This window comes from Diadema setosum, chromosome 15, assembly GCF_964275005.1.
Source record: "Diadema setosum chromosome 15, eeDiaSeto1, whole genome shotgun sequence".
Classification (NCBI taxonomy): domain Eukaryota; kingdom Metazoa; phylum Echinodermata; class Echinoidea; order Diadematoida; family Diadematidae; genus Diadema; species Diadema setosum.
The window spans coordinates 16,970,110-16,987,565 of NC_092699.1; the positions used below are offsets into that span (position 1 = coordinate 16,970,110).

The 17,456-nt window shown below is 38.3% G+C and overlaps 1 protein-coding gene across 1 annotated transcript in view; it reads right to left on the minus strand.

Moving 5' to 3' along the window:
• LOC140238567 (uncharacterized) overlaps window positions 1-17,456 on the minus strand; it is a 57,033-nt gene that overhangs the window by 14,826 nt on the left and 24,751 nt on the right. The window contains exons 12-14 of the mRNA XM_072318468.1: window positions 16,512-16,735; window positions 10,941-11,123; window positions 7,779-7,919 (exon numbers count right to left, since the gene is read on the minus strand). Of these exons, the coding sequence (XP_072174569.1) occupies window positions 7,779-7,919; window positions 10,941-11,123; window positions 16,512-16,735 (548 nt within the window). The remainder of the gene's footprint in view (window positions 1-7,778; window positions 7,920-10,940; window positions 11,124-16,511; window positions 16,736-17,456) is intronic.

The window sequence follows — 17,456 nt, forward strand, 5'->3', positions numbered from 1 at the left end:
AACACTAAACATGGGACTTGAAATGTGACCAGTCACCAAGACAGCCTGATCAAGTAACCAAACACTGATTCTCTGAAGGTAGAACTTTCAAAATTTTCAGACTCTAAACTTTCTATTACAATTTGTCACATTTAATTTCCACAACCCTACCATAAAAGTGGTCAGAAAGCCAGCCACAAGGCAAATAGAGCTTTGCAAAAAAACTGACTTTGAAGTTTAGATGGTGTTAAACTTGTAGAAGATGAGGCATATAAACACACCAATACAAAATATTAAAACAGCATGCCTAATGAAGGCAGGAAATGTTTGACGAGCTTCAATACATTTGTTGACCTTGAAACTTGAACAGGAAATAATCAAATGTCCTTCTCACGTGATTTTTTTTACCGATATCACTTTATTTATTTACTAATTTTTTGCATTTTGAGGCCAAATCAGCATTTTTCTCCAAACCTTTCTGCTTTCAATTCTACAACTTTGTCAGGTTGGCATGGCAACGGGTCACATGTTCTTCATAGCCACCTTCTTCTTGAGACTATTGGGATTTCTGCTCAGTACATCTTATTTTCTCTCTAACAAAAAAAAAAAGAAGACAAAGAGATACCCACTGATTAGTGACAGCATGTGCCCAAAATATTTGATGTACCATGATAATCATCGTCTCAGCAGCTCATTCCACAAGATCAAGAAGGCTACTCTATGGGCCCATTTTGGAGCATAATGAATTGCTGTGTTAGCTTTTACACAGTCCTCCAGTGACAAACAGATCAGACCCCATGTTAGCTTTCTCTGCGGTCCCAATCTTTACAAATAATAATGCCTTGTTAGCTATTTTTACAGTTCTCACTTTGAAAATACCACTAAATGTTAGCTTTCTAAATTCCGAACCTGAAATTGCATTGCAATGACAAATGACTCACTGAAAAATATGGACTCCATGATTCTACTATCTTCATTTTCTGTGTTTTCCTAGAGTTTTTATGACTATGTAATTTTTGTTCTGTTACTTCTAAATGGGACGACACACAATGTTCAGCTTAATAAAAAGAATACATAAATAAAATCAAACAAGCAGAGCAGTGATTATGCCATCATGATTGTAAAAAAAAAAGCAAACAAGCTTTTTTTTTTAGTCTTAAGTGTCAAATATTCTCAGTGATATCAGTCATAATCACAAATATGCAAACAAGGTTGAGGTGTTGCCATAATCTCACTGGTCACCAAAAGACACACATTTTTTACTACATTTCTTGTTTTATAGAAGATTTTCAGGGAGAAATGTATTAAATTCTGTTCGAAAATTACACCAGAAGTAAAAAAAAAAATAAATAGATAAAATAAAATAAATAAATAAAATGAAATAAATTTGTAGTACTAAACACAAGTCAAAATCTCTCGGTGCAGTCAAATTGGCTCATTTTGTTTGTGTGTTTTTTCTCGACATTTACAACCTGTTATTCTGTCGTTGTAACATGAAGACAAGTCAGATCACATTATAACTATAAGTATGTTTTCAGCATTAGCCCAAAGAGCAGTGACTTTGAAAGTGACTTATCATTTTGCATTGGGGTGGTAAAACAAAATAAATTGAAAACAAGAGTTTGTGAGCAAAATAAGACAATATCAGCACATATCTATTACTCTCAAACTGCTGTCATGTAGTGTGAATGGTGACCTGTGTACATCTCACAAAAGGCTGCTGTGGTGTTTTAATTCAAAGTGAACATAAACATTGAGAGTCACTTTATTCTAATAGCTGTGAGCGGCTGTGTATCTGGTCCACAAACGCTAGCCTCCACTTCTGTACTTCTTAACTATACTACCAAGAATTGCTACAAAATATTTCTGACATTATGAAAGTTTGATCTTACTTGTTCAAGACTCCATGCATGAATGTTTACTCTATATTGATCTGTGAGTGCAGAATCCTTACAGCATCAACACTTCATGTATAAATTATAACCATGGGTGTTGAACCTGTAATATGTCATGTGAATGTTTACTCACCTCACGACATGAGTACTAGATTAGCATAAGCAAGTGAAGAGTTTGTTTGCAAAAACCAATAAGTCCATTTTTGAAGATTTTGAAGTACGGTCTCTGTCATACAGTACAAAATAATACCTTTTAAATGATATATTGGTCACTACATATAAAGGTACATTTCTGAAGTTATTGTCAAAAGAAGCAAAAAATGTCTTATTATTCCCTTTATTTTTCTTGACCTTTAATCGCAAATATCTCCATTTGACAATTTTGGACTTATCGGTTTTTGCGAACAAACTCTTCAAGTAATCTGCCACAAACACATGCTTACGTTTTCTCTTGCAACTGGCACAGTCATTGTCTATACTGCCTAAACAATTCATCTTCATGGATTGTTATAATAAGGATGACTGATTCTATTGTTTACATCTTCCCAAAGCAGTCCAGTTTTACTTCCTCGCCTGTAAAAAAGACATGTTTTGACGAAGTTGAAATACCGAGTACTGCTTCCTAATAGAATTTAACTCTGTCTTCAAATCCATGTGGCACTGAATGGTTTGCGTCTTGGCACCAGTTGAAAACTTACTCGGCACATGAAGGGTTAAGACAATATAATCTGTGTTCATCAGACATTTAAGTACCATGTTAGATTACTTGAACTTGATGCACATTTGAGACGTGTGTGCTTATGTTAGTCAAGTGCACTAACGGTCAACGGCACAAATTATTATTATTTTTTTATATATGTGAGTGTCCTTCCGTTTCCTCTCACAATTTCATGGAACCACATATTACAGAGATGCGTGCACAGTTTAATCCAACATCACTTTTAGTATCACTGTGCAATTTGTGCGAGACTGCACTGCACCGATACATTGCGTGTGCATCTTTGGTTTGGATGAGATAATCATGAATACAAACCCCCGAAGACATCTTAAACAGCTGTTCGGAGGTGAAAAAGAAAGAACAGTGTGAAGTGTGTCAATGGTAGATGTACTCAGGTGATTACAGACACAAAGTTCATGATTTTTGGATGATAATTGATGTACGTGGCGGATGGAAACAAAATGCATAGTCACATGGGAGAGAGAGAGAGAGAAAGAGAAGTCTCAGTCTTGTTAATTCTCCGACTATCATTGCCGACAAAATGATAGTCAGGATGTAAATGGTAAATCAAAGTGTTGGTCTCTGGAGGGTTAAACAAAAGTTACATTTTTTGGTTTCATTCTCAGTGACAGAGAGGAGTAAAGAGTGGGGTCTTTCAATTCTCTGGAAGCCTCAACATACAGGAATATATCCAAGATTGTATCCTAGACTGTATATGAAACATAAATGTAGAATCTATACACAATCATATAGAATAAAATTATGTCCTAGAATATGCCTGATACTGTACAAGTGGATATTTTCGCGCAACTTATTTTTCGCGCTCGGCCGGGAAAGAAGACTTCCGCGTGTTTTTAATTCCGCAGAATCAAGACATCAACTACTGGAACATATAGCAATCAAAAACATTTGCGTGCTTTTATTTTTGCGCTAGTTTCTGGTTTGCCTGAAATGTGCAAAAATTTCAACACATAAATTTCCACTTTTAAAGTATCTGCTTATAATATTTTCTTCTTTGTTTTTAGATGAATGGTAGCTTTGTGAAATGAATACTATGTGATAGCATCTTAAAAGATGTTTGACTCGAGTGGGCGAACATTTTCACTTTACGGTTGATATAAAATTGTGTGAATATGCTATATTTCCTCATAATCATGCACCACAATATAGTAGCCCTATAGCAAAACCATTTACGGAAGTCTTGGCAAAAACAAGCTTCTCGTTTTTCTTGTAAATCAAATAAGAATGGACATGACATAAGAAAATGGCAAAATCGCTTCAATGCCTAAATGTGCTTTTTGTATATGAATCGCCCAGCATTTGTGACTTTGCTTAATATTTGCTGGTCCACAAAATCAAGAATGACTTAGATTTTGGAAATTCTGGCCACTCAGAAAGAGAGCACGAATAAACTTTTTCTTTTCCTGAAGGAAAGATTAGTACCGAATCTTTTTATATAAGAGAATACATTTGTGTAATATTGACATGCAATATAATAAAAGAATGTATCCCAACCAATGCAAAAAGACCATACATACTTTCATAAACAAAAAAAAAAAGAAGGTCAGAAATCTTTGCTGTGCCCTTTATTTGCAAATCACTCATATTGAATATTCATTTTAGTACAGTCAAACCTGTCTATGGCGGCCACCCAAAGGAGACGAAAAAAAGTGGCCATTACAGATATATGGCTGCAATTGATGTGATGGGGCCATTAACATGGCTTATCTCACAGGGGCAATTGTTTGTATACTGACCGCATACAACAGGTGGCCACTATATACAGGTGGCCGCTAAGGCAGGTTTGATTGTATGTCTTAGCAGCGAACGTACAAGCGGATTTTCCATATTTTGACTAAATTTTTGTGAAATAGAGCAATATCTATTTTTTTTTTTTCATGATTTGGGTTTTACAAACTTTTTTTGATACTTGGCATGGTGAAAAAAGAATGATTTCATGGAATAACAAGCATTTATCTGGTATGACTGCAAAGATATGACTCGCTGTGTTTGAGTTCTAAAAAAAAAAAAACCCACAAAACTACATGAATCCATCATCATTTCAAATCATTTGTGGCTTTGGGGCTGTGAAATTTGTGATTAATGTGTGTTTGCAAAGCAAATAAATGGCCAGGTGCACAATATCCATGTGATGAAAACCTCTGTGCTAATATTTGTAATTACATTTTATGATTATATCCACACAGTGACATATGGTTCCTTTCTCTCTCTCTCTCTCTCTCTTTATTTGGTCATTTGAGTAACCACTTTGACCCATTTTGGTTGGTGTGTGTTTGTTCGTCTGTCTGTTCATTTGTAAGCACTGGTCTAATGACTTGAAGTAGCTCCAGGCTATTGAGCAAGTTTAAGTGCGTTCAAGCAAAAGGCCAAAAGCATTTATCAGATCGAGGAAAATTTGGTCTGGTGCTAATGACTTCCCCCATATCAACCTACTCTAGGGAAAAAGAATAACCACTTCAAGAGAGCTTATGAATACTCAAATGAGCAGGCCAAATCAATTGAGGCAAACATGTAGGTATCACTCCCTGGGCAAAATATCATTTACTCTGGTGCTCAATGTCTGCGATTACCGAAGCAGTTACTCTATTGAAGAAGGGAGTTTTAGTAACAACAGTTAAAAAAAGTAGTCAGAGCTTAGTTTTTAAAAAAGTAAAGAAAAAAGTACAATCTTCAGAATAAGGAGAGAAAAAAAAAATCACTAAAATCATTCATCAGATGAAAATGTGTTTCATTCAAACTCACTTTCATTCTTGGGAAGAACCCTTTTAAAGAACACTAATCTCTTATTCCAGGCCAGGAGCTGGTATCAAAGGTTAAATCCAGCACTTTTCCACTGACTACTTTATTATCACCATGTTTCTGTTAAGAAAAAAAAGATCTACATTTCCTTTTTCACAAATACTTTTTTTTTCCTCATGAGAATGGACATTGCTAAAATCCACCTTGTTGTTTGTTAATAGAGCCAGTTCTACTTTGCCATACTTAGTGATTACGTATCAAAGGGGGATTACTGTATATGCCGCATATTCAGTGAATCTAGTTTTTCACGAATTGGGACTTTTCTACAATTTCACCAGTGGTTAAATCTGCGATCCGCGAGTACGGTAATGAACCAAGAAATGTAAGCGTGCACGTCCCTTTCATGTCAAGATCAGAGTTGATATTTTTCATGTGTTATTAGATTTGCGATGTGCACCCAACTAGCAAAATTCACGGAAAATAAAAACCTCATGAAATACTGTATATGGCCCAAACAGAAGTTTGTTGCCAGATTTGAGTCCACATTAGAGTAATTCTAATCAGTACAGTGCCCGATATGCCCCGCCATTTACAATCCAAGATTTGAAGTGAGTAAAATGCCACACAGGGAAAGTCAGTGAGAATACAGTGGTTACTCTGTCACATAGGAAGTAAAAAAATGAATAAATAAATGGGTTTAAGAAACCCAACTGCAAAGGAATAAGCAAATTGAAAGGCTTATAAAATGATCCGCTGTTATCAAACTGAGAAGGCAATGTACAAGAAAATCCAACCCAGCAAAGCAAATGCATTTTCATCATGCAAATCAATCTTGCAAAATAAAACTACATCAGTTACTGCTGCTGAATGTGAAGTATTATTTGGCACATAAAGCACATTAGAAGCATATGAGGAAAAAGCAAAAAGAACAGGAGAGAGTGAATACATCCTAAACTGTAGTATTTCCAACCTGTTACCTGAGGAGAAATTAAAACATTGAATTATATGCATAATATACAAATATATGATAGTTTGCTTGCATGAGAGAACTTGCAACAAGCCATAAGTGTTCTTTAAAAATGAAATATTGCATAAACATAATATGCAGTATTAATGATAAAATCTTGTCTGCTTCATTCTCCATGAATCAATCTGTGAATAAAATGAGTTGAACAAACTAGAAGCACTTTTTGTTCCCACATGTTATATCTCCAACACCCATCAAAGCTGCTCATTTGGACAATCAATCCTGTTTGAATCTTGTTAAAGGGACATTCCAGACGATTTTCATAATTTCACATCATGTAGTACATAAATCGATAACTCCATGTATAGATTTGTGGAATTTATTGTGGTTCTTGAGCAGAGAAACAATACTTTGAAAAACCTTAAACAAATTACACTGAACAAGGATGATGACATAGGAGGTTCACATATTTCAGAAATGTAGCAGTGTAATTCCATTGCAATACCGCTTGCTTGCGAGTTCACCTGTGTATAATCAATGCATGCCTTCTTCTTTTGTTCTGCTTCCTTGAGCCCCAACTCATGCATTCTTCCGTTGACTCTGCCATGTCATCATCCTTGTTCATTGCAATTTGTTCTAAATTTTGAAAATATTCTTATTCTTCACCCCAATTATCACAAATTCTTAAACTCTGTCCTTAGTATACCTAATTTATAGTTGTTCAAATGTAAAAATCTGAAAATCATCCGGAGGTCTCCTTTAATGCATTATTTTGTTTCCTGTTTCTGTCGTTTTTCCCCCAGAAACACCAATAGAGATAAATAAGGGTCTGTACCTTAGACAAGTAACATGGCGGAATTAGAGTCCCACTTAAGATTTGGTTACAATATGTGTCCATCCACAGAAACTGCTTTGAGTGCAGGCAAGCATGCCTAAATGTGCATGTACTTTGAGTTAGACCAGTCTCAAATAAACAAAACAGCTGCAAAGCAATAGCTTCAGATTTGAATTTGTTACACCAGTCCTAAATAAACAAAATGGTTGCAAAGCATTAGCCTGAAGTCTGTGCATTCTTACAGACAGCAAGGTGAATGAGGACATAAAAGACTGTAAATAATGAATAATCACATTTTTCATACAATAAATTTCATCAAGTAAAAAACTAGTTTTTCTCAACATGTCACATACAGTATACTTCTACAGAATGTGACTCCAAAACTCTTTGAAAACTTGAGTGAAATGCACTCACTTTACCTGTCAATAGAGGGCTTCTGATGAATTTTTTTTTCAAGGTTTTAAAAGTGCGCGTGGCATTTTTTGGTTTTTGTGCCTACATGAGATTATGCATTTCAAAATGTAGGCTTGTGCTCTCATTGAATGTCTGAGGCCAATTGGTGTTTTTTTTTTTTTTTTTTTAATAGCAAAACAAAAACAAAAAACTGAAAAAAAAAAGACTCACAATCTTGCCGAGTTTCCGGCGACGCGACATGGTGTCGTGGGGATTTGTTGTGATGGAACTGTTTACGTAGACACTTTCTTGACTCGGTGATTCTGTTATGCCGACATACGTTCCGTCAGGGATGTCCAAAGATGCTGGCCTCTACATTTTTTTTTTTTCGGTTGGTTTTGTTGGTTTTGATACAACAATCATTACTAAGTTCTTCCACCAGTCACGTTACACATAAAAAGTAATTACCAAATTTCCTCCATCTCTTTAGCTTATACCCTAAACACGGTGTGGATATGTCAGAGAGAGTGAATAACACTGTATAATTGTAACTTCTAACTATTCATATGCCATAACAACAAACTTGACATGATATAGAATTACTTGGATGATACATCTGTATGATGAAATGTATGCTACAAAAATGAGAACAGGAAAAGAGCTGAACTCTCAAAAATTATATAGATGTTATTGAAGAAGAAAAAAAAGATCCTATTCTTGAAATGCTCAGATTCTCAACAGCTAGTCTAATTTTCTTCCTTTATAGAGGATGCATACACACTACAAGATGAAATATAACAGCACAGAGCATACATAATTGTAAGTGAAGGGAATTACTGTATTAGATGCATCAAAAAGATATCAATGCCTCAAAAGAACACATTGAAACAACACGAAAATCTGCTGGCTGTTGTCCCACAAGAGGACTAAGCAGCATCTTAGGCACTTGAAAAACAAACAAACAAACAAAGAAACAAAGAAACAAATCCGCTGCTGATTTATTCACATGCATCACCTACAATCACCTGCAAAGAAAAAAATAAATATCAATTCATTTTGAAAAGAAAACCCAAAAGGGCAAATAATAATAACAATAATAATAATGTCAATCTCCTTGAATCCCTTCTAACAAAGGGTTTGAACAGGTCAGACATGCGTGCAAGTGAGCATTCGCTGGTGCCGATGTGTCCAGGTTTACTGGAGGAGCTGTGCACGACAGAAAGCAATTTGAACTAGAGAACCAGTCTGGAGTTATGGGCACTCACATCATACCATTCTGATTCAACATTCATGAGTCTGATCATTGCTGCCATTTTGGATTTCAGTGTTACAAATCAGCTGTTAAATACATGCACATCCACTGGATTTTTTTTATTTTTTTTTTAAGAACATCACAATCAAACACGCATACACAGTAAACAAGCCTTGGGATTTCAAGCCTAGTTGGTTTACTCATCACAGGTAGCCATGCTGGGGTGGGCACAAAAGCTATTGTAGTCCTGTCTTAGCAAATGGTGGGGGGGGGGGGAGGGGAGGGGTAGGGTGAGGGGAAGGAAGAGGGGAGGGGAAGGGGAGAGAAGGGGAGGGGAAGAATGGGGGGGGCAAAATTCTTCATAGTATACAATTATACAGGCCTTGGATTGTAAGCCTGGTTGGTATACTTGTCGGTGGTAGCCATGCAGAGTTACAACAAAGGATCCTGTAGCCCTGTCCAGGCAATGGCTGGTCGGGGGGGGGGGGGGGGGGGGGAGGGAGGGAGGGAGGGAGGAGAGGGATAATTTGGGAAAGTGGAGGGGTAGGGGTACAAGGGACGGGTGGGGTAGGAGAGACGGGAGAAGAGAGTGAAGGAGATTGGGACTGGGAGGGGACGGCAAAGAGAGAGGATGGGGAAGGAGAAGGGGCAAAGGGAAAGAAGAGGAGGAGGAGGAGGATAGGAAAAAGAAAGAAAAGAGATGGGAGGAGAAGACAAAAGGAAGGTTAGGGGACGAGGAGGGGAAGGGGTGGGTAAGGCAAAGAGAGTGGATATGGTTGGTTGGGAAGAAGAGGTGAGTGAAAGGGGGATTGGAGGGACTGGGTGGACAGGTGGGCTTCTTCCTACTACAAACCAACAAACCTTGTTTGCTTGGGTGTGACCTCTCTTGACTCTTCTCAACTAAAATTTTACCACAACAGATTCAAAGACACACAGACAAAACAATTCTAGGATTAGGGATGGGAACTTGCATGCAAAGAAAAAGTGGACAAAATGTCTTTATATTGGTAAACTTGATCTGCGCAACCTTTGTTTTATCACGCTCAATACCAAGTTTCATTCCCTTATATCTTTATAACACATTCATCACAGACACACTTGGATAAAACAAGCCACTGTGGAATGGAAGGTTTTCCCAACAAGTACTACACCCAGAAATAATTCACCTTACCAGAGAAAAGAGACGGTCATATTGCAATTATCAATGTTCAGAAATGTCAGCTTTTTGTCTTGGTCTATTTCACAGAACATTCATATTATATTTGAAAATCACTTTGTAAAGCCAAAATTCCCTATAGGTAATTGACATGTTTTCATTCTAAGGAGCTTCTTTCTGAATTTCTCTTTCATTTTTTTGACTCAATTCTCCACAGAGAAAAAAAAAATTCTCATGCCTTGCAACAGATTATTTCATGGGAAACTGAATGGCGCTTGTGTTTGATCACTGTTTACTTCATAGCCTACGCAGCTCTATATTCAAGGACTTCATTCAAAGTTCAACATTTATCCATGTGACCATACTCTAACTGCAGCAAATACAAATTGTTTGACCAACTCTGTATGTCTTAGCTCTTATGACAGTAAAGGAAATGAACACATTGAGACAATAATTGTTTATATAATATATACTCCGCGAAAGAGTCACATATATAGATGACAAACATGCCACTGTTTGTTTGAAATTAGAAAATAAGAGAAAACAACAACTGAAACATAACCAAGAATGTAGAAAATATCATGCATAAATAACATACATCCCACAGTGAAAGAGTAACCAAGAATGAATAACACAGGAATGTTATTTTTTCAAAGAACTTTCTTCACATCAGAAAACACAAGCCCCTGTCCAAATCCCTAAAAAAGAAAAAAAAACACAAATACAAAACAAAATGCAAACTAAAAGGTAATAAATTGAGCAAACAATGAACAATGTTTGAAGGGACTGAAGCCCTCTCTTACAGAAACACTTATTCTTAATTGCCAATTTCAGAAAAAAAAAAAATGTTCAAAACATACAGAGCTGGCTACAGAGGGCGGCCTTTTTTATTGCTGAAGAGAAGAGATAAAAAAAATTAAACAACAACAACAGACTTTAATACCAGGAAGATGTGTATAAAACATGAGAGAAGACACCAACGTACCTGGATGTTGTCTGTCTCGTCCGACTTTGACGAGGAGTTCTCAAAGGCGGCCAGCAGCTTCCGGACCATTCCGTCCTCCGCCGACTCATCACTACCCACTGTGCTGGTTCTGTCAGGCTGCTTGCCAAGAGAGGGCGCCACCAGCGCCTTGAGCAGGTAGCCTGCATCTAGAATGTTCAAGGTCTGAGGGGGACCAGAGATATTTGATGGAACTCATCAGACATGTGCACTTCAACAAAAATCTGTGTCTTTTCTTTTTCGTACATGCATCTCAACATGGCACTTTAACCCAATGAGGACGGTCCCGAGTATACTCAGGCAGGTGTCTATGGGGGGATGCATGTTGTAGCAAAATCAAACAGTCCTCAATGGGTTAAGATGTTGCTCGAGACAATGTACACTTGTAAACCACTAAGTCAGAAAAGAATTCTTGGCTGACTCTCAGTCACCTATTAAGATAACTTATTCACTTGACAGTGAGAAAAACAAAAATGCTAGTTTTGTGATCTGGTTACACTGACATAACATTACAGCTGGTAACTTACTAAAAAAAGAAGAAGTTTCTCACTGAATTTCTAGCATGGCATCAAATGGGACAAAGGCACACTTTGCAGATTTTTCTTTCTTTCCTGGGATTAGCACAACATACTTCATGCGCCAGTGTGTTATACTGCCCTCTTACGGGCAGTGTTTGAGAAGTATGTTAAATTGTTGTGTACAACCTTCGCCCCTTTCGGCCGGCAGTTTGTGTTGCGTGAGCATAATAAAGTTTGCTTAAACCTTAACTATTGTGACTGGTTATCCATCCCCGAACAATGTTCTTTTAATGGCGTGGTGGCAGCTACATGGGATCAAGTACCCTTCTCTTCCCTCATTACCGATGGATTTTATGCACGATATGGCAGCCAGTTGGTCGGCAAAATCGTGTCGTGATAGGTAGTTATGGTTTGCTCGCATCTGCTGTAGTCCCATACATAGCCCTTGAATGGCTGTTCCCTGTCCCCTCTTGAGGCAACGACCTCGCCCCCAGGCCCGAGAGAGAGGCCGCCCCCACCAGTATTCTAACCAGAAGTACAATGTACCAGGTACCTTACAGTGTTTACGATTCTGAGTCAATTCAAATCAAAAGAAATGAAAGCAATGAATGGATGACTGAGGATGATTATGTCGGTCTTGATTATGATGATTTCTGTGACGATTATGATGGTGAAAGTTATGACAGTTGTGATGAGCCCTTCGGGGACCCTAACCAACCTCGTCCCCATGAGGATCTAGTATTGCATGCTACTCGGTATGATGGCGTCAATCCAAGTTCATGTAACATTACTCCTCGTCCTGTCCCTATGTGTATGAGTAGTCTTAGTGTTAGTGAGTCCAGTCGTTCTAATGTTAGACATACAGTTCACAGTTGCCCAATATGTCTCGTGGCCAATCGCCCGAACGAACATCACATCAGTGATTGCTCATTCCTGCCAGAGCATGAAAGAGATATCATTACATGTGCTCGCCAAGCGGCTTCTATCCTTGGCTACTCTGATTCCCTGTGTCCATATGACAATTATCTGGATGATTATGATGAGCTAGAGTCAGAATGTGATTTCTCAGAAGTTGATGAATGTTTTGATGATCTTCATGACAGTGCTTTGGCTACAGATATTGTCTGCTTGTCTGCTAGAGTATGTGTTGCTGATTCAAACAGTACTAGTCTTGGAGATGCAAAGGATATGTCAGATTTAGACAGGTCAATAGGGTTTCAAGACAATTCTTACTGCTATGATCGTGGCTCATCGCAGTCGGATGAGCTCCACTTCCGGGTTGATCAGTCACCACAGTGTCCAGTAGATAGTCCCTCGGTGTTGCCTGAAAAGGCCTGTATGTCTCCCTACATTGATCTTGACCATGGTCAACAGACTATCCGGGTTACTCTTGCCAGTGGTTCTCCACGGAACTCCATTGGCTATTCAGTATTCAAGAGTCTTGGAGGTGTTTTTACGGACTCTTCTGAGGCTTATCCAGTTGACCATTCTTCACCGTATGCAGTTGTTGGAGGGACGTGCCTAACACTTACCAGAGATGGAAAGGCATTTCTCTTTGAAGGGTTAGTTGTTGACTCTCCGGATGTTATAGTTGAGGCAGGCATTCCGTTCATAGTGTTGCACGACATTACCATCCGTCCCGCAAAGCGCCGTATCACAATTGGTGATGGACCTTCGTACACCTATGGTCCTGATCCTCCGCCAAAGGCAGATATTCGGCTTTCCCGTACACCTCCGATGTCTCTCAGCCTTCCCCGGTACAACCCACCTTCATTCATCTCAAATAATGTGACCGAACCTTCACCAGCCAGCAACGGTCACCACCAAGGCATAGGCCTATGTCCCCGTTCCCAGGATGCTGAGCCTGAGCGTCAGTGTCTAGCTCAGTCGGAGCTAGCCATCATTCCAACCTCTGAGATGAATGACACCATCCCTGATATCTACGACGATGATTCCTGTGATGCCCTAACCACACCTCGTCATCTCTCTGGCTGGCCAGCATGTCAGCCATCTTCAGATGTCAATAACCACTGTTCCTTGGACACCTCACCCACTGATGAGCTTCCTCAGGATGTTCTCAACATCAGTGTTGGTAGCATCACCTCTCCCCATCAACACGGTGGTCCCCCAGACCATCCTCGCCTTATCGAGATCACTGACCCTCCTGGGCGCCCCCCAGATGCATCCAGTGGACCCCGTGCCTTCACCAATGCCTCCACACCTGGAGGTACATCTCGTTTTCCACGGCGTGAGAAGATTACTTCACGTCATTTTCATCTTCGCACACCTGTGATGTCTCCAACCTCAGACATTGCTTCCACTCCTCGACCAGGTCTCTCCACATGCTTGCATGTAGGACCCCCTCCTGGCCGTCCTCCAGACATTGACTGTTTATTCAGAGGCTTCATAACCTCCACTTCTGACCTCGGCTACCGGATGTTTCTGGACTCTGACTTGTGAACTGAACTGTGTGCTACATGCCTGCTTTACCTCTATAAGTTTTGTTAAGCTTATATATTTATGCATGTAATAGGATAAACTGACTGCTTTCAGTGAAACTAGGATATCCCAGGTTATGAGATATTTTTACTGCACAGGTGTATGTGAAATTAGTACTTAGCAGTGAGAAAAGAACTTGCGATGCATAAATTTGTGATCTATAAGTGTAGTATTATGTTTTTTTGTCCAAGGTAATACATGTATTGTACATTTTAGTTGACAATTATGTTAGTTACACCAGAACTTCTTCAGACAACAAGCGAAGTTTGTGTGAATTGTATAGTACTTGTACTGCAACTCATTGATATTTTCAACAGTGTTGGAAATGTTAAGTTTGTGTTTATTTATGTTTGTTTGTTTTTATTTATGTTTGTTTGTTTTTGTGATTGTATGTAATGTATCTATGCATGTATTTTTTTTCAAGAATATTACAGACTTGATAATATTCTTGCTATATGGTCTTGAGTGTTTTGCATTGATTCTGATTCACTTTAGTGTACAGAAACAGTACATGAATATTGTTATTGGACGCCAGCAGTATGTACATTGCGTAGACAGCCGGGTGATTTGAACATAGCAAGTTTTGTAAATCACATCAATATGTTTACCCTTTTTATGTATGTAGCATACATACGATGGTTTTGATGGCAACTCAGTACGTATAAGACAGTATCCTTATGTTTTTGTCTTTGCCTTTGATTTTGTGCAATGTGTATGATTCTTCGAGTTCTTTCCTGTGTCATATGTTAAAAACATATTGCACACATGTAGGAGAGGTGAGTTTTCATCATATTATTTTCGTTTGATTTCTATTGTTGCACAGACAAAGGTAGAACATCAGTAACAATGTTATTAATAAAGAAAAGATGGATGTACGTATGATGATTTGTAATTACATGTTCATGATATGTATGATAGTACATTGTACATGGCTCATAGTTTTGATGTACCTGTCACTCATTTGTTTGTTTTTCTTAGATACGAATTATGTGTCAGGTCAAATTGTTTTGAGTGATGCAGATGTAGGATTCTATTTTTGATGCATACTGTACAAAGCAACAGTTCATATAGTGATACACTTCAAGGACAAAATTATGTTTCGGAAGTTTGAGTATGTTTTCAAAAGTATAATGCATGTGTATTTGGTCACTGTTTATTTCTGATAATTTGTTTTCTTATGTCACTTCTTTTTGATGAATGTATTGTTGTCAGTTGTTCTGTTTGGAGTATGCCAAAGGGTTTTAATAACAACTCATATGATAAGTTGATGATGATACTTCGGTTTTATATTGCTGCATAAGATGGGTGACTATTTTCAGTGGCTTTTATGTACATGACTCGTTTGTGTCTTACTCATACCAATTTGCATATCGGGCATTATAATGAATACACACCATTGTTGTTTTCCATGCCATATACTATTTACTTAACTTGTAATGTGTTTATGCCTTAACTTGATTTATCTAGGGATTTTTGTTTCTGTCCTTTTGGGGCCTATAGTTGGTCATCTATTTGGTTCTGACAGCATTGTGTTTCTTTGGGGGATTGTAAAGGAACGACAGCTATGGTGTGGTGTTTATGTACTGTTGTTTCACATTCCATTAGAAGAAAAGTGATTACAGCTGTATGTTATTCATGTACAGTGTTTGATAGTGTTGTAACAAGAGTGAATGAGAATGTGGAGATCATGGTACTTATGTACAGTAGTAATCTTTCATGTTGTGAGAAAAGGTAGAATGTGAGTGAGTTAAATATGGATTTGATAGTTGACATTGTGAAATATTTTGTTTTCTCTACAGCGTAAGGTAGTTGATTTTACAGTTGTGTTAAGTGTCATTTTTTTTTATATAATTGGTAGAATATACATGAAGGCACATGTATAGCATAGATTATTGTTACATTTGTATGCACGTGATTCTGATTGTTGGTCCATTGAGTACATCGTGTAGGTATATACAATACTGTATAGCAGTGCTGATTACAGCTAATGTAAAGTTAATGTTTTATATTAGTTAGTTGCCAGTCAGTTCATACACGCTTTTGGAGACATTGAGTCTATATCGGGATAATGTTTGTGTTAGTGTTATCAAATCATTGACTGTTCGTAACGTGGTCTACCTATCCATGCAATTAGTCGGAAGTTTGACTGGCTTAATTCCACACACATTCCTGGCTTATTGAATGTGCATGATTATTCGAATGCCAAGTGTTTTCCTTTCTGTTATGTACAAGAAGAAGACAGAAAGAAGAAAGTGATTGCGCCAGTGTGTTATACTGCCCTCTTACGGGCAGTGTTTGAGAAGTATGTTAAATTGTTGTGTACAACCTTCGCCCCTTTCGGCCGGCAGTTTGTGTTGCGTGAGCATAATAAAGTTTGCTTAAACCTTAACTATTGTGACTGGTTATCCATCCCCGAACAATGTTCTTTTAATGGCGATGTGCCCACAGTGGCCTTAGTATGGGATAAAATTGTAACTCCCTACTCTCATTCTTGTGCAGATCTCTACAGTCACCACACATGTGTGTGTTCTCTTACCTCGATGTATAACAGGACCTCCCCGTCTTGAATCAGCTTGAAGGCTCCCTTCATCTTCACCTCCTTCTTGTCTGCAATCTCGATCTGCATCCCCTTCATGTTGAAGCTGAAGAGCGTCACGTCGTCCTTCGCTGTGGAGCAGGAGAACACCGTGTTCTTCACTGTGATCCACTTCTTCTTGATTTTTGGCTCGCCGTACTTGACACCATATATATTTACAAATCCTGCAAAACAGAATGTTATAGAAATTTGTTGGCTCTGGAGGCTAAAGTACTGGAACCAGCAATGCAAATTAACCAGGGTGGGTCAAGGATTTCCGTAAAGGGGAGGCGCCTTTACAAAATTAAATAGGGGTGCAAGCGCCCCCCATCCCGCATTTTTTTTCTTTTTGTTTCTTTTGTTTTAACACAAAATAAAGAGGGGGCACACACCCAGTGCGCCCCCCTCTGGATCTGCCACTGTTAACTCAGTTTACTTCATCACTACCACCATCATCATCATCATCAGCTTTAGTACCATTAACATCCTCCCTCCGCTGCTTCAACATCATCATCACCAGCAGCACCTTCACCACCATCAATATATCTTCATAATCGATCCATCATCATTATCCTCCTCCTCCTCCTCCTTCTCCTCCTCCTCTTCATCATCATCATCACCGTCATCATCATCATTGTCATCATCAGCATCATCAACAACATCAAAGTAAACTTTGCGTCTTCTCTTTCTGTTATCTCTACTATTATCCAAACCAGCTACCATCAATTCAACCATTTTCTAGATTTGTTTTTTCATCTCTATCCATTTTGGTTACCATCAACATTAGCCATGTCTCGTATCTCTTTCAGACCAACTTTACCAAATGGACTCCCAATAATTCCAGTGGAAACTTTCCAATCAATATCACTGATACATTTTTCTCTCCAACTTAAGACCAAATAAAAG